This window comes from Lycium ferocissimum, chromosome 9 (assembly GCF_029784015.1).
Source record: "Lycium ferocissimum isolate CSIRO_LF1 chromosome 9, AGI_CSIRO_Lferr_CH_V1, whole genome shotgun sequence".
In the NCBI taxonomy this organism is placed as follows: Eukaryota; Viridiplantae; Streptophyta; class Magnoliopsida; order Solanales; family Solanaceae; genus Lycium; species Lycium ferocissimum.
Genome location: NC_081350.1, coordinates 61,987,734 through 62,009,994, shown reverse-complemented (window position 1 = coordinate 62,009,994; position 22,261 = coordinate 61,987,734). Strand labels below are relative to the sequence as shown.

The 22,261-nt window shown below is 37.1% G+C and overlaps 1 protein-coding gene across 1 annotated transcript; it reads left to right on the top strand.

Annotated features, from left to right (window-relative positions):
* Positions 1 to 6,295: 6,295 nt before the first annotated feature.
* Positions 6,296 to 21,972, top strand: LOC132031447 (uncharacterized). Its single transcript, XM_059421421.1, has 9 exons — positions 6,296 to 6,613; positions 7,183 to 7,244; positions 14,363 to 14,499; positions 17,087 to 17,145; positions 17,400 to 17,423; positions 19,179 to 19,261; positions 19,373 to 19,437; positions 19,602 to 19,651; positions 21,844 to 21,972. The coding sequence occupies exons 1-9, from the start codon at positions 6,611 to 6,613 to the stop codon at positions 21,970 to 21,972; spliced, it is 612 nt and encodes a 203-aa protein (XP_059277404.1). The 5' UTR covers positions 6,296 to 6,610.
* Positions 21,973 to 22,261: the final 289 nt, after the last annotated feature.

The window sequence follows — 22,261 nt, the reverse complement described above, 5'->3', positions numbered from 1 at the left end:
TGCCTTATCGGCGGAGACTTGGCATAAGTATGCGGTCCGATAACTTGATAATTCATTCAAAAGTTTATGCGGATCCAGATAAAAGTTTGCCATTAAAGTATGCCCCGGCATAACTTTGTGAAGGAATTACCAAAGTTATGCGGACCGACTCATACTTATGCCTTATGGGGCGAGACTTAGCGTAATATATGGGGTCCCATAACTTTGAAAATTTCTTCACAAAAGTTATGCACTCGGGTCCGCATAAAAAGTTTGCCCATTAAAAGTATGCCCCCACCGCATAACTTTGTGAAGGAATTATCAAAGTTATGCCGGACCGCATCTTATGCCAAGTTTGCCCATAAGGCGTAGTATCTTCGGGTCCCAGATAAAATGTGTAATTCCTTAACAAAAGTATCTTGTCCGGCATACACGCGACCCAAACCTTGTCTCTTGCGATTTTTTTTAATTTATGCTTGAGCGGGGTTCGAACTCGAACCTCATTATTTCGCCGAAAGCTCAAAGTTGTAAATGCGAAGGGCAAAAATTAAAGACCAGCAATATGAGGGGCATAATTTAAAGACCACAAATATGAGGGGCAAAATTTAAAGACCACCCCAAAAGAAGGGCACTCCGCGCAAAAAAATGAAAATTAGCCCATATAAACTATTTCCATCTGCTAGCCAAAATCTGTAGCAAGTCTTTTGTGGCGACTAAAAGTCACCACAAAAGATTTAAAAAGTCGCCACTAAAAGCCCAGGCGCTTAGAAAAACAATCTTTTTGTGGCGACTAAAATTCGCCAGTAAAGGGCTGCTACAGAAAAATCAGGCTTTTTAGTGGTAATTAAAAAAGTAGCCACTAAAGGTTAAACATCCCAAAACATATATAATATGTATCATTTGTGTATAAAAATATGTATCAGTACCTATCTCTAATGTATAGAAACGATATAAAATATGAATCACTAAGGTATGTGTAATTTTTGTATATAATATGTATCATTTGTGTATATAATGTGTATTATAAAATAGAAAATTGTATCTTTTTGTATATAATATGTATCATTTTTATATAGAAAGTGTATATAAAATTCCAACATGTGTATATAACTGTATCAGTCTTGTATAGAAAGTGTATCATATGTATAAAAAATGTATCATAGAAACCGTATCATTGTGGTATAATATGTATCACTATTGTATATGTAAAAAAAATTATCATATCATTATTGTATAACATGTGTATAATAAATGTATAATTAACGTATAATTTATGTATAATAAATGCATGATTAATTCCAGCATATCATTCTTGTATATAAAGTGTATTAATTCCAGCATATGTATATAAACTGCATCATTCTTGTATATAAACTGTATAATTAATTTCAGCATATGTATATAAACAAACTGTATCATTCTTGTATATAAAGTGTATATATAATTCCAACATATGTATATAAAAATGTATCATTCTTGTATATACTTACTAAATATACACATATTATACATATTTTGGGTATTTCTTACCAAATATACACATATTATACACATATTATACATATTTTGGGGTATTTCTTACCAAATATACACATATTATACATGTTTTGGGATATTTAACCTTTAGTGGCGACTTTTTTAATTGCCACTAAAAAGCCTGATTTTTCTTTAGCAGCCTTTAGTGGCTACGTTTTTGTGGCGACTTAATCGCCACAAAAAGTCTTCTTTTTTTCTTTTTAAAGCGCCTAGGCTATTGGGCTGGCCGGCCATTTTTTGGCATTAATTTGGGCCGACCGGACTCATGGTGGGATTAAGCAAGGTGTCGTCAATATGGGATTAGTTTGAAATGACACACAAGTCATGTCTTTTCCCATTAAAGTACACCAAACTTTGGATGTAGATCTGGGCTAAGTACAATTTGGGCCTTCTCTCCGCCATATTGACCTGGATCATGGCTTTACTGTAACAACTTGACTCTTAATTTTAAGTTTTAACACTTCATTTTAGGATTCTACACTTTGTACAAGTTAATATAACTAATTGAGAGGTTGGGGTTAGAGTTCGAGGGGCTCGGCTGGTTTTTGGAACCAAAAGCCCACAATTTAAACATAGCAAATTTTATTTTTTCCTGGTTGGTGCAGACCTTTGCGATTGTGAGGGTCGGTACCTCGATCACGTATGGTCGGGTTTGTTGGTCATTGCAGTCGCGTGAGGCTGGTCGCGAACGCGCAAGGATCCACTAGATTGCTCTTTGCGATCGCGGAAGGCCTTGTTACGATTGCGTAGAAGGTTTCACAAGGTATAAAGCCGTTTCTTGAATTTTGAATTCGTTCCAACACATTTTTTTGGGATTTTTGAGGTCGCCTAAGTGTGATTTTCTGAGAGAAATTCGTCATTGAGTTGGGGTAAGTATTTCAAACCAATTTTCATTATATATTATGATTACTCAATAGATTTTAGCCTTAAATTAATTATTTTGAGGTGTAAAAATTGGAGGATTTTGCCCTAAGTTCAATTAGAATGTTTATGGTATGTTCCGATTAAGCACTCATTACGTAGATAAATTAATCACATAAAATATACCTTCCTATTTTATTATACACATCAGCATTACTGGAAACAGACATTGATGTTCTACGGCTTATTGAGGCTAATATATATAATCAAAGGAGGTCATATAATTTAAGTGGTTAACTCATATATGTAATGGAGGCTTCTTCTTTTTTCCTTTTTCTTTTTTAAAAAAAAATCAATTATAGCTCCAAGAGGCTGATTTTATATAAATCTAAAAACCGAAGGTCCAAAAGTCAAAAAGCAAAAACAAAGGGGAAAAGCGCAAAAAATAAATTACATTTGTAAATAATTAGGACAGTTGTACTACTATTGTATACGGTATAAATCGGGGTAAAATGTTTGGGTCCGTCGATGGAAGATTGGAGCAAGATATGAGAGTTGGCTTTGAGATGTAATGCCGGTTCGGGTTCAGCTAGTCGAATGGAATAAAGCCTGAGAGATCGTAAACCGGAGGGACGCTAGTTGACACGAACGCGAGAAATTCGACCTGTAAAGGATTTCTCTCTGCCCGTTGCACCGACCGTCACATTATCAACCGTTGAGGCACCCGAGATCATCGGGATCACTAACTCCTTAACAGATTTAGTTACCATTTAGAACCTTATCTCTTGTACTATATTATAGAGGGGAATCCTCTCATTAGGGCATCTGATTCTCCTTACTCTTACATTCTTACTTTGTAACCACTCAAATTCTTAAGTTATTGATAAGTTTTGGCTCGGGCGTCAAGGCCATTGCTCCGAACCGGACCAATTCATGGTGTCCATCAATTGACGATTAAGGCTATTCCTTTTCTTGTTCATTACATAAGTGTCACCTTAGCCAAAAAAATTTGTCCCATAATAAGTATCGCCTTAGGAAACAAAGATATAAATCGGCTAGTTTTTTTCAATTTTAGCCTTAGACAAAAAGACATGTTAAAGTCGCATCTAAATGATAATAAGCCACATGATAACTTGGTATTGTTTGATTCTCAATGTCAAAAGGTTCACTAATTGTGCGTGCTCTAATCAAGAGGAAAAGTAATTTATTTTTATTAGATAGGAGTAATTTGGTAAACATCACATTGCATTATTAATTTCTTAATATGGGTGTTTTTGGCTAAGGTGACACTTATTATGGGACGGAAGGAGTATGTTTTTCACTAAGGTGGGACGGAGGGAGTAGCAAATTTTGAAGAAGCCAAGAAAGTATAAGCGAATTGGTAATGATGAGATGCTCCACTCGATAAAAGTATGAAAATACAAGTTTCGACTGGTCATTGCAGCGTCACTACTGGATTAAGAAATTAACTCAGCTTTATAGCAACTAAGCCTATCAACATCATCATGGATACCTCGTAGTCAGCATTGTCCCTCAACCATGAAGCACGCAGCATTCTCTCACTTCCTCTCATTCAGCACGCCTCTCAATGCTTTGCTAATCATATACACACATAAATATCTCTTTTTGGCCATATTATATGATTTTTGCTTGGGGCTTTCGGCATATCTCTTAAAAAATCTACTCACCATAAAAAGTAAAAGTGCTTTCACTAAATAATTTTTAATATAATTTATTGGTTATGTGAAAATTTACTTATTTAAATAAATTTGAAAGAAAAGTTTTAATACCTTCTTGATTATGTCAAATATCATTTATTCTGAACTAAATGTAAAAGCTAAAAACACCATATAGTATGAATCGGAGAAAATATACACCTATATTTGATATTGCCGCACTAGAATATTTCTCCACGAGCTCATTACAAATCAAGGCAAATTTCCTTTTGTTATGTCCATACTTCTCAAAATCCTTAAAACATCCACAAAACAAATCCTTAAACTCGTAACACTTACTACATAAGTAAACACACTTATAACTATATAATTGTAGCTTGGTAAGCACTGTCATTTATTGTCTTTTCATGATTGTAGAGGCGCACACTCAACTTCAAATTAATTGTAGACATAGTTGCCACATAAACTTGTGGGATATTCTTGCACACCATATGCAACATTACTAGTCATTACTGACTGAACTACGAAACATGTTGTTCTTTGTCCCGTGCGAAGTTTGCTAGTTTGGCTACAAGAACTAGTTCTTATGGATAGTAAACAACAACATCATTAGATCCGGCAAGTAACTAAAGGGAATTCCAGGAAGGCTAAGGTATTGAGCAGATTGACTGAAGCCATCTATTATGTCTGAACTGAGAAGAATGCTCGAGTATTTGAGAAAGTTGAAAGAGAATCTACTGCATTGGCTAGAGATATAGCATGTGTACCTGCAGAACTTAGTTTTTAATGGGATACCCTCCCTGGGAGTTAAGCCTCTTTATTTTAGCAGGTTGTGTTAGATTTGCTTTGTGGTTCTGTTATTTGGTTGAGAAACAACAAGCTGTGATGTAGCTATGTTGTGATTTGTAAAGCTCATTTTGGTGATTAATAAAATTCAGTTAGTTACCAAAAAAAAAAAAAAAAAAGGTAAAAACATCCTAATATGCCCCACTCCCCTTTATAAGTAATGATGTCTAAAACATATTCATAACCAAGACTCTCCGAGATACTGTTCCTTGACTCACAGGACTCTAAAACATAAGCTCTGATACCAAGCTTGTCATAACCCAAATCCGACAGGAACCCAAAGAGCGACTACCCGATAGGGGAATGCTTAACTGATTAAACCATTTTAAGAAAACATGTAAATCATAAAAAGATCTAAAATGTCTAATTATCTCTAATACGACCTCCAACGGCCTCACTCTACACAAAATATCAATTAACGATGTCAATTATACAAGTGGGGGATCATTCTCATATTTTTAGGTCGAGCCTAGGTCAAAGCCAATGCAAAATCAATCAAAAAGTCAACCCTCGAAATAATTTATAGAACCGAATTATCCATCACCTCACGATTTTATGTCTATAATTAAGTTCCAATCTTGATTTCATATACTAGGTCAAATCCCTAATTTTCTATTTTAGGAATTAGGCCCAAAATCTCCAATTTAATCACTTGATTCTATGATTAAAATCCAGCCAAAATTTAATATAATCATCCAAGTGTGTCACAGAATTAGTTGCCACAATGATTCAGATTGAAATCAACACTTACGAGCTCCTCTTTGCCAAAAATGGTAAAAGCTAGATCCATTTTTGTCACTATTCAAATTTATACCCAACTATGTCCTTCATCGTGATCGCGATACCAAGCCTTGCGACTGAGGAGCACAACTTATTCTGGCCATCACGGTTGCAAAAATCGTTTCTCATTTGCAAATAGCGTTGGCCCGAGGTTAACTATTCAGTTACCCTTCCCAACCATAATCCTTCTTTCGCGTTGGCGCGGTGAGTCAATAATGTTGACTTTCGCGTTCGTAGTTGATGGATCGCGATCGTGGAGAATATTTCTCCTTGATCAGTCGACCCATGTGATTATCTCTGTGTCTTGTCTTGCGATCACGATGCACCAGAGACCAGTAAAAATTTACAATCTTTCGTTTGGTTCCAAGTATGTTTTAATACCTCCAAGCTCTTGGGTTTCAACCCCAATCATACCAACAAGTCTCAAATGGTTATTCAAACTTATCCAAAGGTTTAAAACACAATTCTAATCACATGTGTGAAATTTTAGGGTCGGGTTATTATATATTTTTTTTATTGTTCTCTTTCTAGGAAATAACGGACCAACTAGAACTTAAGACATTGGTTAAAATTAGTTCAAAGACCCTCAATTGCCACACGCATTCCGAAGGTACAAAAAAAAAAAAAAAAAAAAAAAAAAAAAAAAAAAAAAAAAGAGATGAACGAGACGAACGGAAACAAAAAGGGCAAACAAGCGGGAAGCAAAACTGGGAACTATTCTTTCGCCTTTTATTTGAATAAAATACCATGCGCTCACCACAATTTATGGCTTAGTCCAATTATAAGCATGTCATACCCCCCAATTAACAGAAAAAAAGAAAGAAAGAAAAGGGATTGTATACGTAGCAGTAGAGGAATTGAAACACACACTATCATCATCATCATCTTCTAAAACAAGGAACATTTAAGGTTTCTTCCATCACTTCGTAAAAATGGTGAGTTCTGATTGTTTCCTTCCAGGATCTTGTTTCATTAAACAACCTTTTCAGTTACTGATAGTTTGACAATTAGAGGTTGTGGTTGAAAAATATTTTCCTTAGAATTTTCTTGAAAAATAAGTAGTTTCTTTACTTATTTTCTAATGTTCGGTAAGTAAGTGAAAGAATATTATCTCAAAAGTATTTAAATATAGTCTAGCAAAACACTATGGGATTAGGATGAGGAGGGGTGTTGCGAAGGTCAAGGGGTGGGGGTTGGGGATTAGGGGTGTTGGGTGGGTGGTGGGGATTGGGAGTGTTGGGTGGGTGGGGAGGAGACAATGAACTTGGAATGTCAGCTTATGGAACTTGTTTTCCTAGAGAAAATATTTTTCAAAAAGTTTGACCAACCGAACATCGGAAAATCGGAAACATTTTCTGGAAAATATTTTCCTCCATACTGAATACACCTCTAGTAGTATGCTAATTACAAGTTTCTGATTGATTCTACATGCCAATTTTTTTTTTTTTTTTTTTTTTTTAAATAGTTTCCAGCTAATTGTAGTTTGTTTACTTTTTCATTGCAGAACAAGCTGGGGTTTGCGCGCAAGGAGAAAGTTCAGCAATTCATGTCTGTAACTGGGGCAAGGTGCTTTTGTTGTGTAACACTAAATCTCACTGAATTTCGATTTCGTTCTTGTTTTATATGTGTTAGTTCCACGGGCTTTTGTATGCTTTCCTTTGGCTATACTGTGAGGGTTGATTTTTCAGATGATCACTTAACTAAATAGTTATTATCTCAGAAAGTCACATTTCTTCTTGATTCCAATTGACTTTCTGAGATAATAACTATTAGTTGAGTGACTATCTGAGATTTCTCAACTCTGTACTGTGAGGATACCAAGATGGTAAAATCATGAACCACTAATTAAATAGGCGAATTCAGGATTTAAACTTGATGGGTTCAACTTTTAAAGTTCTTAGCACTTAACTCATAGTATCTTTGAAATTATGGGTTCAGAATCTAATATTTGTAAAATATTTGTGGTTTTTCACATATATAGAAGTATCTATCTTCTATGTCAATAATATCAGGTTCGGTTGAACCGGTAGCCAAATGCTCCACCGCCAAACGTCTAAATTTCTCCTAAATGTCACTTAATCTGAAAACTCTTAGTATGTAAATCTTAATAAACTCATTTAGGCACAAAAAAGGAAAGGAGTGCCTTGTGTTGAATAAGACCTCATCCAAAAAAAGTCATAATTGATTTTCCTGTTATACCCTCCAAAAGAAGTCATTAGAGTTCTGGGGATTGTAGTATCTTGGATGCAAATTTTCATGACAAGTAATCAGTTTTTAGTTAGTGAGAGTTAAATTTAATTTGGGTACGTTCAATTTCCCATATTTTGTCTTTGATAATCGAGAAATTCCCGAGGGACGGGGGTGCTCTGTTTGAGACTTGGTAGATAATCGACCCACCCCTATACCTTGTCTTCTTCAGGCTTTTGTCTACATTAGAGTTTGAACCTGTGACGTGTATCCAATCCACACATCATGTGCGACACTCTTACCACTAAAAAAAAGCCTTGGAGGCAACATGGCATTTCCCATATTCTGCAAACATTGAACTGTATTAGATTGAATCTCCTGTTATTCCATTAAGGTTATTGTGTTTAGGTGGTCGTTTTTCGATTCCTAGTGGACTGAAAATTAAATTTGCTGATGTAAGCATGCTTTGTTACTTTATGGTTATGTCCGATTTTTCTTTGTATCTCCCCCTGCTGGGAGCTATGGTCATAACCCATGATTGTATAGTAGATAATGTAATGAGTTAATTGAAGATATTGCATTTGGAATTAAAGAAATATAGCGTGAGACGTTCTTGCTACTTCTTTGGGAAAATGCTAACCCCATTTGTTGATGTGTAGGCATCCATTTAATCATTTAATCGCATCATGGGAGTCATTTAGTTTCTTAGAGTTATCATAATTGATTCTGGTGTGAGGTTGTGTTGAGAAATGCATTACTTGTCTGTACCAGTTTTAGTGTTTGTAGACCTAAAACTCAACAAGTCAACATGGTACTTTATACTCCCTCTGCCCCATATGCGATACACTTTGGAGTTTCACAAGCTAATTAACAGTGTATGCTTCTCTAATGTCTCTGTACCATATATTGTGATGAGATATGCATGCACCAGGAGAGTAACGGAAAAATGTTTTGGTTATTTAGGACGAGTTGCATAAAAGAATATGGATGCCATGGTTCCTTTCCTAGCTTTCTTCCACCTATTGATGACCTCTTTGTTGTTGAAGATAGTGGATCTTTTTATTTATACAGTAACTTGAGTAATATGGCGATGTGAACTTTAAATCTGATATACATAACACCATCAACTCCAAAAATGATGGAGAGGAAAACATATGTTGTAGCCAGAGAATGGTCTGTTGAACTAATCAAGCTACACGACAATTTCCCTGTTTTTGGTACGAGTTTATTGAGAGAAGAAGAAACTTTTCTGTAGAATCATGGATTAACCTCATCAAAGCAGCAGATACAAGATTCTGTATTAGTGGGAAGGACATTTGTACCTAACATTTGTTAGGGTTGTTTCCTTGTGAGGAGTTGTGTTTGTCCTCTCTGCAATAGCGCCAGTAATTGGAGTTGATAGCGGCTTCTTGACTTTTCATGCTTTAGGGGATGTTTGTAGTCAACTTTTTAATTCGAATTAGCAAAAGCAATGTCTCTATTCTTCGTAAGAGATTGTAGAATCTCTTTCATGGATAACGACCAAAAATTTGATGTCAGCTCCAAGTCCAGTGAGGATTTTGACTAAAATCACTTTGGTACTCTGTTTTTAACTTTTACGTTATGCAATAGAAGGGGGGTCTTGCACTTGAATTGAAGTAGTGTCTTTAGAATATGAGTAGTGCTCCTAAATGGCGCGTTCGTGGAGGCAAACTGAAGGAAGAGCAAAAGGAAATTTGGGTGCTTGTGGGGCGAGGCCCACTGCATGGGTTACCCAATTCGTCACTCAGTTGATAGAGGTCAGAAAGGGTGGAAGTATTATCAAATAAGTTGGTTATAAATGGTCCTGTTAAAATGCATTTCCACCTTCTAAAATGGATTGCGCTTTTGAGGCATGAATATCCTTAAAGTACTATTCCATGTCTCAGAGGTCTTCGAGCCTTGGAATTTTGAATCCCGTTCAATTGTTGTGGTTCCTTGACTCAAGTCTGGAGTTGCCAGGTGAGACATAGACTGAGCTACTGAGAAACAACAGGAGATTCAATCTAATACAGTTCAATTCTCGTTCTCAACCAGTGACGAGTATAAGCTTGAAACTTCTTTCTTAACTCCCAGAACTTCGTAGTAGGTTCTCCAGTTGATGGTACTATCTAAACGAGACTGTCGTGTCGTCCAGGGAACTTGACTACAAAAATCGATCCGATAAATCAATGCATTCTGGTCAACTGACCAACCATTGAGAATGGAAATAATAGGGGAGACTGAATTCTTCTCTCCTGTCTTTCATGGAGTAGTCGATCTGATCTCACGTGCGGGCGGAAAAAATACCTGTAGATGAGGTAGGCGAGGGTAGCTTGCCGAGAAAAGGCGTGTATGGTAGTGTTTTGGATGATTCTTCTTTAGACATTGGAGCTTTGTTAGACATTGGAGCTTTGATAGTGGCAAGTTCAACACATAGAGATTGAACTTGGTGGAGAGAATCAGCAACAGGAAGGCTATTTGGAGAGATGAGCTGTATGATCACGCATACTAAGGATTCTCGCTTGATATTTGTTTGCATACGCAGTACTGCAAAGCATCCCAGGCACCCTTGGTAGTGACTGGATCGGCAACAGTAACAACAAGTGTTGGATCAACTGACACTAAGATAGTATTTTGGATTACCTGACCTTGGCGATACCATGTAACGAACTTAGGATTTTTGATATCTTGACTGTTTTGAGACACTATGCGAGTAGGGGCAGGTGAGGATCATCAAGATGGCCATAAAGGTTGTGACCACACATAAGCATGGTAACTTGAGCTTACCAAGGGTAGAAACTGTGGCTGCCAGCTAATTTGATGGTACCTGGGTTAGAACTAAATTAAACGGTAATTGTGTTGTGGCATCAGAATTGAGGACGGAGATGTTTGAAGACATTCAATGGAAAGGGTGGGAGGGCTGTCACAGAAAAAAAAGCTGGACTCGTGAGAGTTAAAATGGCTCTTGATACCATATGAAGTATATGACTCATGACAGAATGGTTGGAGAGAGTTTATCTTTATTGACTCTATGCTGAGTATGTAAAGAATTTATACAACACAGAATTTAAGCTGGACTCCATTTCTGTGCTTTTTTTTCCTTTCTTTCTTTTTTTTTTTTTTTTTTTTTAAGGAAAAAAAACCAACACAGAAACGGTAAGAACTATCCAAACAGAACTAAATCGGAGGAGAAAATTACAACAAAATCCTAAAAACTAGAAATGTAAAACTCTAAAATATAGGAATAGGATAATTAATAAGGCAATCATTTGTTATCACTGTTTAAATTTGATGCTACCTTTCAGTGCTTAGGAAGTTCATTTACTGCATAAATCCATCATAAGAATAAATTGGGTAAAATATAATATTAAACAATGTCACTTGTCTAGATGCGAGAGGTGAGACTGAGATGGTTCGGACATGTCCAGCAGAGAGACACAGATGCCCCGGTGAGGAGATGTGAGAGGTTGTCGATGGAGGGCTGGAGGAGGGGTAGAGGCAGGCCGAAGAAGTATTGGGGAGAGGTGATCAGGCAGGACATGACAAGTCTTCAGCTTAGAGAGGACATGACCCTAGATAGGAGGGTGTGGAGATCGAGGATCAGGATAGAAGGCTAGTGGTAGGACTAGTAGTAATTTCCTTCCCAGTAGGTTAAGTATTATTTTCGTCATCCTACTTAGTATTTTCAGTTTTTCCCTATAGTTTCTTGTCCTTGATTTTCTGCTACTATCTGTTATTTCTTGTACTTCGAGTATTTTATTTATCTATTCTTTTTTTTCAGATTGTTTATCATGGTCTTCGATCTTGCTCCATTTCATTTTCATACTGCTTTGAATTACTTGTCCTTATCTGACCTTTTTTTGCCATGCTTTCTTCTTGAGCCGAGGGTTTTTCGGAAACAGCCTCCTTACATTGTAGGGGTAAGTTCTGCGTACACTTTACCCTCCCCAGACCCCACATTGTGGGATTTCACTGGTACGTTGTAATGTCACTCGTCTCTCTGAACATATAAGCATTGATTACAATTATATGGACATCAACATAGAGCCGAATGTTGAAATTCAGCAGCCTTTAGCGCATCTTAAATATAAGGCAAAAGAAGCATCTATTTACCTGTTTTTTTATTTTTATGCTATTATTTTCTTTGACATGTCTAAGTATCACAGTGATTCATATATCCTGGTTATTAAACATAAGTTTAGGTTGTTGTTGGTTCTTTATTAGGTGGAACCATGAATTTTGATATATGTCACAAGGGGATTCAAAGTAGCCCAACTGGTCAGCTACCTGAACTTCCAATTTGCTCATAGGGATTCGATTCCCCACCTTGTAATTCTCTTCCCCTATGTATAATACATATATATTTTTTTTTTTTTGTGTGTGTGTGTGTGTGTGTGTGTGTGTACATACTCCCTCCATCCCAAAGTAAGTGTCACCTTAGTAAAAAGAATTGTCCCAAAATAAGTGTCACCTTAGAAATTCAAGACAAAAATTGGCATGTGTTTCCAACTATGGCCTCCATTAGCATTAAAGAACTAGTCCTCTTTAATATTGCTCAATTCTCAAAAAACATCTACTAATAAATAGGGGTAGTTTAGTAAACCCCACATTGTATCTATTGATTTCTTACTAGGCGTGATTTTTGCTAAGGTGACACTTATTTTGGGACGGAGGCACATACACACACATACACTTCACAGTCGGTTAAGATCCTGACTCCCAATGATTACTCCACAGTCGGTTAAGATCTGGGGTGGGATAAAGCGGAAGCATTTGAAATTCAAGTTTCAGAGAAATTACCAACATGGTGTTCATTGACCTGGAAAAGGCATTCGATAAAGTCCTAGGGAGGTCCTTTGGAGTCTAAAGGTGTACTTGTGGCTTACATTAGGGCAATTAAGGCCATGTACGATGAAGCCAAGACCCGGGTTAGAACAGTGGGGGGTGACTCTGAACACTTCCCGCCATGATAGGGTAGCACCAGGGATCAGTCTGTAGCCCGTCCCTATTTGCCTTAGTGATGGATAAATTGACACGGCATATTCAAGGGGATGTGCCATGGTGGATGCTATTCGTAGATGACACAATACTAATTAACGAGTCGTACAATGGAGTTAACGCTAGACTAGAAGTATAGTGGCGGACCCCCAAGTCTAAAGGTTTCAGGTTAAGCAGGACTAAAATAGAGTATCTAGAGTGCAAGTTCAGTGACATGACGCATGAGGCGGAGGTGGAAGTGAAGATCAATGCACAAGTCCTACCCAAGAAAGATAGTTTCAAGTATCTTGGGTCCACAATCCAAGGAGACGAGAAGATTGATGATGATGTCGCACATCGTATTAGAGAGGGGTTGGTGAAATAGAGGATCGCATTCAGGGTACTGTGCGATAAGAATGTTTCGCCGAGGCTTAAAGGTAAATTTTACAGATTGGTGGTTAGATCGACTTTGTTGTATGGAGCGGAGTGTTGTCCAATCAAGAATGCCCACGTTCAGAAGATGAGTGTAGCGGAGATGAGGATGCCCAGATGGATGTGTGGGTTTATTAGGAGGGATATGATTAAGAACGAAGTTATACGGGGCAAGGTGGAAGTGGCACCCGTGGTGGACAAGATGAGGAAAGCGATATTGATATGGTTCGAGCATATGAAGAGGAGGTATGTGGATGCTTCAGTATGCAGGTGTGAGAGGTTAACTATGACATCAGTTAGGAGAGGTAGAGGTACGCCAAAGAAGAACGGGGGAGGTGATTAGACAAGACATGGCACAGCTTCAGCTTACTGAGGACATGATCCTAGGTAGGAAGGCGTAGAGGTCGAGGATTAAGATAGAAGGTTTGTAGGTAACAGAGTATTCTCCCTAGTAGTATTAGTTAGTAATGCCGTAGATTATTTTCTTCAAGGTGTATTACTATCTGTTGCTTTATTTGCCACAAAGGTACGGATAAGGCCTGCGTACATCCTACCTTCCCCAGATCCCACTTGTGGGACTATACTGGATATGTTGTTGTTGTTTTCATATTCTACAAAACTTTTTCTTACTCGCGAGGGAGGCTCAGTTGGTTGAGCATGGGGCTTTCATAATGCAGGTCTCAGGTTCGAAACCCTTGCCTACGAAAGTAGGGGATTTGCCTTCTGGGTCGAGTACGTCACACATGGCTTCCCTAGTGCAGGTTACCTCTCCTATGTGGTTTGCAAGCTATTGCACAGGAGCGGGGTTTACCCTGTGCGCACCTAAAGGGTAGCGGCTGCGGGTTCCCTTTTCATAAAAAAAAAAAAAAAAGGAGAAGAAGCTTTTTCTGTGAAGTAAATTGCTTTAGACCCTCTGTGCCTACAATTGGATGAGAAGTCACTTCTTATTATTTTGTCGCAGGATCCTCTAAGAGGACATTAATGTTTACTTGAGCGTTTTAAAATGTCTGCTAAAAAATTCTGTGTATTAGTTTGAGAGGCCTTATTTTCATAGCTTACCTCCCTTGATCCTTATATTTTATACACAGTGAGAAAGTCGCTATTCAGACTCTGAAGACCAAGGATTGGCATCTTGAAGGAGCATTAGAAGCATTCTACAGCCAGGACCATATTAAGGCAGCTACAGAGAAAAACCGATGGGAGGGGCTTTTCAAGAAATACAAAGGTCAGGACTGTCTCCTAAAACTTTGCAAACTGAATACTACTTATATTTTTGACAGTTAACTTATTTACTCCTTGCTTATAATGCATTTCTATAAATAATAGTATATATATGCTCTGACAACCAACAAAAGCGTCTGACTGAACTTGGTTTACTTTCTCTTTTATTCTTCGATATTTTATTTGGGTTTATCCTCGGAATCAGCCAATGGCCATTACTAGATGGAACAATGGGGCATACAAAATAACTACCAGTGACAATCATGCTTATTTCTTGATCCTGAAAGAAGCTGAGATGGAAAAGAATAAAGAATAAACATACTTAGCACCCTCCTAACGGAAGCTTCTGTAGATGGGTTTCTTCAAATTGAAGCTCCCAGTAACGGACAACCTAAGTTGAGTGATCATATTAAAATTAAAAGCATTCGAGGCCGATTGGGTTTACCATGAATTACTGCTTGCCTATTTTCTTGGTTCTGTTAGACTTGAACATCAGCGAAGATTGACTAGTTATATGTGGAGCACTGTCTGTTTGGGTCTACAATGCTTTGACCTGAACTTGCAGAAGACTAATTAAAAGTTGGTGTGACAATGTCAAGTTACATTGTTCTGTACAATCTAGCTTTATCCAGACTTAAAGGCATTGGCATGTTGCAACTTGTGAAGCCGCCATGCAATGCACTATTAACTTTGTTATTTAATTTATCAATGAAATTTTGATGGGATATCAACTCCTTCACACTCACTAAAGGCTAGATGTCTTCTATGGTTATCTAATTGGCATAACTAAGCAACTTTAATTGCCCTATCAACTTTTTGGACTTTGTCAGCTCCTTAACCTTAGACTAGTTTCTTTTGTTTCTAGGGCTGAATCTGTCTTTAGGTGCTCTTCTTTTCTACTACTTGCATCTTCTTAATGCCTCAATGAAATTCCCTCACTTCATTAAAAAAAGGTGATCAATGAAATTTTACTGGAACTTAATTCTGGTTAGTGTATATATCTTTTTGAGGACATAAGTTTGAAATATTCACTAATTTCATCCATTTTTTAGGGTAAGTGATCCAATGGCTAATTATAGAGCTTTATCAACTTTTACTAAAATTTGTGACCTGACTCTGAACTGATTTAAATTTTTCACATTGTAGTAGGGTTATCTTTTCCCGTTCACCTGGTTTGCCTTTAGAGTGGTCCCAGTGTTTTGGACGGCGCGCGGCGACAAAAGGCGACAAGGGCCTGCCTCGCCTTAAGGCGAGGCGCTCGCCTTTTTGGAGTGCGGCGCCAATAAATACCAAAAAATTAAAATATTTAATTGCATATATAAATAATCAAAATCTCACTAGCAATAACATATTAGCAAATATTTCAATTCAAAAATTAAAAGTAGATAGTAGATTCTAAAAGTTTAGAACTTGAATGAGTCAATGACTCAATAATTATTGAACAGAAAAAACAGAGGAGAAAATACAGTCACTGTCTCACTGGCAGTTGAGAAAAAAAAACAGAGGAGAAAATAGAAAAAGAAAAAAACAGAGGAGAAAAAAACAGAGTAGAAAAAGAAGAAGAGAATAGGAGGAAAAAAAAAATTACAAAAGTCGCCGGAAACAGAGGAGTCGCCGGAAAAAAAGAAGAAGAACAGAAGAAGAAAACAGAGGAGGAAGAAAGAAGAACTGAAGAAGAAGAAGAAGGAGAAAGAGAGCGTACCTGAAAAGCTTGAAGGAGAAGAGAGGCAAAAAAAACCCTAGCCGTTGTTTTCATTTAAGTCTTCAACTTTTAATTGCTTTTTTTTTTTTTTTTTTTTTAATTTTTTTTATAAATACCCACTGTCGCCTCGCCACAAGTGGCGCCTCTCCTCGGCGCCTTTGGCTCGCCTTTTGAAGGTGAGCTCGCCACAGCCCTAAAAGGCGGCAGAGCCACGCCTCGCCACGCCTCTCGCCTTTCACAACACTGAGTGGTCCTACCATTAGTACTTTTTGAAAGAAAATGCTCCTATCGTTAGTAAAATAGTTAGATGCCAAGTACAATCTTTTTTTCCCTTATAACAAATTTTCCCCGTAGAAGTCACTAAAACGGTGAACTCTCCATCAGATGTTCCTTCATCCTTTGAAACCTTGCCCATGCAACCATCCCAACAACTATCAACTGCTTGGATCTCTCATATCTATTGGGCAGCCCTCTTCTCAGGTTAATTCCTTTCCTCCAAGAATGGGAGAGGAGTTGGTTCTGGAAGAAGGAATAGTGTGCTTATTTTGTATTCTTTTCCTAATCAATGGGGAGATCTTTTACCATCATAAATACTGATTAACTAATTAGCCAATTACCTTTAGCAGACAATTGGAAACACGTGGTAGATGAGGGACCTCATTTGCTTGATAATACGGTAAACAGTTGTGAAGGGGAAAAGCTCAGAGTTATTACCCTTTTAGTAAAAGCTGAAGTAGCTCTTCGCATTCAAAGACATCTTCATTGAGATGACACTATCGAGCATCTACTTTCTTAGCAAACTTGCATTATCTTATTAGATATCTGTTATATGGCAGTATCTATACGTGTGTGTGTGTAAACCAATATAATTTTCTTTTCCATTTTGCAGACCCGAATGTTGACATGATTATGGCTGATGGTATTAGCAACCTCTGCAATGATCTTCAGGTGCTTTACCTAATTGGCTGCTCTGATGAGTCAAGCACTACTACGTTCCATGATTAGAATTTCAAGAGTGGTGTTGTTAGGTGTTGTGTATCATACACTCTGTTTTATAGTTTGTCCTTCCAATCTTGATTTAAAAATCAGTAGTATCACATACTGTTGTATATTGTATACTTCATTTTGTCTTCTTCCTAGCTTCCTGATAATTTCATGGTGATCATGCCTGAGTAATGTAAAATCTTTTGTTTTCTTGTCAGGTTGATCCAGGGGATATAGTTATGGTATGTGCAATTACTCTCTCGTCTACTTGTCTATTTATCCCTCTACCTCTTTCGGAGACTTTTTGAAGGTGGTGGGGGGGGGGGGGGGGGGGGGGGACGGACCAGGATTGATGCAAAAAGGATTTAATTGATTGTATTTGTCTTGGGAAATGTAATTTAAAACAAACATCCATTTAACTTTTACAATTAATCTGGATAGCCTTTCCTGAGCTCTGAGTAATTACAGACAAAATGAAACTTATGTCACGGTAAAATGTAAGCCATACCAATGAAGTGGATGTAAACCGTGGAGACCAGGGTTCAAATCCCAACAGTGATAGAAAACACTAGGTAATTTTTTCTCATCTACCTAAGCCTTGGTTGGCAGAATTACCCGGTGTCTGTGCTGGTGGGAGGTAGCAAGTACCCGGTGGAATAGTCGAGGTGTACCCACGTAATAAGTTTTTAATATTCAACAAGTTGGCCCAGACAACACTCAACAAAAAAAATTGAGCCATACCAACCTGGCTGATGTTTTGCTTGCAAAAAAATGAGTTTTCACTTGAAAGATAATTATTTCAAGGGTTAATGTCAGAGACCTCCCTCAAGGCTTGGCTTCGTAACACTAACGTCCCTCGTGGTTTGCGGTATTACGCTTACCTCCTTTGTTTTGATTGTTTTCAATTCTTTTAACCTATTTATCATTATGAATATAAGAAATTCTAATCTAACTAAATAGCTCTTTCTAATATGCTCTTTTGTTTAATCAATTTGGTAATCATCTCTTTTTTTTAAAAAATTCTTTAAAATAAAAGCTCGTCTTTAACAACAGTAACTAATGAAAAACTAGAAATTTAATCTCGCAGTCTCTATGATCTTTCACTCCAGCAATGCCATATTACAGGAGAACCTTGATAGAACCATTTACACAAATAAAATAATAATGAAAAAACTGAGAATAAAAACCCCGCAATTCTCCTTACTAGATCTGCATAAAAAATCGTTCTTTGAGTGAGATCCCTTTGATCAGGCACTTGAAGATCCAAAAACCTTTCCTTTATTTACATTTTCACACAAAAAATCACAACCCCACAAAGAATAGGGGACTCTTCAGAGCAACATTTTAACAGAAAATAGATATTCTGACCATCTTCCTTATTCTCTTTGTTTTTAAGCTTTAGATTCTTGATCTTTCTTTTCTTCTTTCTTACCAGACTCCCTTTGAATCTGATTTTCGACATGTTTTAGTTGTTTCAAGCTTAAGTTTTTTAAAACAATATGTACAAAATTAATTAACTCAAAGATATATTAGAAAGGGCAACAAAGTTGCATCATTTTGTTTTAACATTAATAATAATTACGTTGAAAGAATTGTTACAAAAAAACAAAACAAGGGAAGTAAGCTTAATATCGCAAACCACAAAGGAGGTTACTGTTACCATGCTAAATCTGGAGAGAGGTCTCTGAAATTAACCCTGTTTCTAATTTTGTTTTCTTCATACTTGATAGCCTACAAGTTCAACCTGTAAGTGTTGGAAGGTCTCAGCTGAACAACAGACTCTTTAGCCTAAGCCTAGATTGTTACAGAAGCTTGTAACTCTGAGAATTGCTTTTGATTATAAGTTGATCATTTCTCAGCTTCTAAGCATCTACTTTGCATGTGTTGTCAATTCATGGATTCCTGTAATGTTTTTACTAGAATTCTCCCTCGAAATAATATAGGACTTGTTACGTTTCCGTGATCTTTGATTCACTTAAAATTGCATTCAATTACAGTTGGTACTTTCATGGGAAATGAAGGCTGAAAACATGTGTGAATTCTCCAAGCAGGAGTTCATTGGTGGAGTACAGTCTCTTGAGTAAGCCTAGATTAAGGCCTTTTCCCCTCCATAGTTGAATTTCTTTACTGTGGCAACTATGAATTTTAGATGTCTAATGTCAAAGTCATGAAGCTGTATCCTGAATGGCAGAATAGATTCATTGGAGAAGTTCAAGAAAAAAATCCCAGTTTTGCGATCTCAGTTGAAAGATGAAGGTATGTCCTAGAATTCCCCGTTGTTGGTCAAAGAAGTTCCATCGTTATTCAATCATTTCTTTTTTGAAATTTGAACATTGATATCACATCTTTCTTTAACTGTTAATTTTACCTTACTGCATGAAGAAACTCCTTACCTTTACTTTCATTTTACCGTGTTCCAGATACTTTCCGTGACATTTACAACTTTACTTTTGAGTGGGCAAAGGAGAAGGTGGGTACTTAATTACTGATCCCTCAATACTCTCTTTCTTTCAATAATTCTAAGGTTGCCTTCAGTTTGCATTTTTTATTTATTTAATTTATTCTAAAGGACTGCTTTTTATTTTACGCTTTAATGCTTCTTCATTTGTTTGGATCTTGTCTTGCATGTATTCATTTGACTTGTCAGATACTAGCATGTTGAGAATCCGTCTAAGAAGCAACAAGTCACCAAAAAGGATTCTCCTTCTGCGCCAACCCCCCCCCCCCCCCCCCCCCCCACACACACACACACAAAACCACCACCAGTTAAGCCACTGATGTATTCCAAAGCTATCCCGTGTTTACTATTTAGTCTATCAGGATAGATCATACATCAGAAACTACTTAGCTGGTACCAAGAACCTTAAAAACTGGGTTTTTGATGCAGGTTCATTGGCAGAAGACAATCTAAAGCCAAATGAACCACCTTTAATTGGGATGTTGCAGTAAATTGTTGAAGTTCAATAGTTTTGAACAGCAAAGGAGACATTTAATTAATCACAACAAGTTATTAGTTATAAGCACCTATATTCAAAAGAAAAAGAGGACAAGGTTTCTATTGTGTCGACAGTACCTCAGAAACTGTCTGCAGCAGCTCACTACAAAGTAACACGAGACACAGCAAGGGAGAAATGTTTGATTTTTGGGTTTAATCTTAAAGTGAGGAAACCAAGATACTGTAAAAATAGTTTCTTACTCAGGCAGTAACCTCTAGAATTCACAAAAGACCTCAAAAAAGGGGTGGAATTCATTAGACAGCGGCAGCCAGTTGTCTTTGTCTATGTTATCTGAAGTTAGAAAGTGGAGCTCTGGATGTATTATCCAGGACTGCCTTTGTGGTGTTTGTGCAGGAGAAGTTGGAGGTGTCGGAGGTTTAGACAATGCAGTGACGCTTTGTTAAAGCTCATTTTAGTACTCTTTAGTAATTACATTGTGGAGGAGTCTATGCTACTACATTTTTTTTTTCCATTATTTGTTGGGATTTGAGAATTGCAAAGAGGTGAGTACATCCCAATGAGATCGCAGGTAGTCTAGAAGGGTTAGTGTTGCATGTTAACGAATATTTTCTCTTAAGTTAAACAATGGTAAAGAGGAAAAAAGGAAGGAACAGTGCTTTAGGCTGTTCTAATTGGGAAAAAAGATAATACCTATATTTTGGACAAAGAATTACTTAGAATAAAAGCAGATGAACTACCCAGGGAATGGCATAGCGGTTGAGGCACTGGAGTAACAACCAGAAGATCCCATGTTCGAGGTCCAATTAGAACACCTAAAACACTTTTCTTTTCCCCCCCCCTATACCATTGTTGAAGTCCTGTATATCCCATGTTTGCATTCCAGTTATAACACTTGGTGTGAGCCCATCCCTCCAACTTTGTTGGACATGATTACCTTGGTAACTTGTGTTTGTGCGCTGTATAAGCTTCTCGGTACATTACTTGAGGTGTACACACTTTGGAAACTGAAGGGAAAAATCTTGTATCAACCCCTTGGACATTTTTAACCAGTTTGGAGAGAAAAGAGTAGTAGGAACTTTTGAAGATATTGAAAATCCACTGTTCAAGGTTATTAGTTGGTGTTTTATTTATATTTTTGGTGTTACAGGAGTATGCTAGTTTGGCTTGATTTTATGGGATGATTGTCTTATATATTACTAAATGATACGTGTATATTTGCACTACTACTGCTTCATGTGATATCAATAGATTAACTTCAAACCATCAAAAAAAAAAAAGTTTCCTGTCTTACCAGAATGAAGAGAATTCTACAGTATTGAGTGAACACTAATGAGCAGCAAATCCTTATTTCTTTTTGCCACTTTGTTGGCTTGTATTAGTTCTGTATGTTTTACTTACATTTTGCTGTTAGTAGCTTCTTGAAACCAGGAAGAGCTAAAGAGTATGGCTTGGATAGTAATACATTTGTACCCTTATGCTTGGATATTAAATAACATTCTAGGATGATAAATCCATGCATGTAGTTTCAGCTGTATATGTCTCTCTTACATCATTATATTAGGTAATGATTGTTTGTATATAGATCTCTAGTAAACATGCTCATGAAGATTTCCATATGTTTAGCATTACACATGGGTGCAAAATGGATACTCTCTCTGAGCTTCCTCTACTGCACTACAGATAACGATATCCACTTAATTTTCAGGGTCAGAAATCTTTGGCCTTGGAAACAGGAATTGCATTGTGGCAGTTGCTGTTTGCAGAATTGGAGTGGCCATTGATTGATCAGTGGTGTCAGTTTATCCAGGTAATTGAACGGAAAATGTTTGGGTAGCCGTTTTTTGAGTTTATCTATCCAGGCAGCTGAAGAAGTTTGTTAGATTTGAAATTTGGTTTATCTGCTTAATGAAGATCACAACGTGTTGTCATAAAAAATAAAAATAAAAGATCACAACTCGCCGTATTTTGCTGGATGATCATTGGTTTCTGTTTACTTGATGTGATCTCATGCTAGACAATGTTCAACCCCTTTTGATTTGTGTCTATCTTAACGTGCACATGATTCTGGATTCACTTGGTTCTTATTTCCACATAACCATTAATGTGTTATTATTACAAGTGCT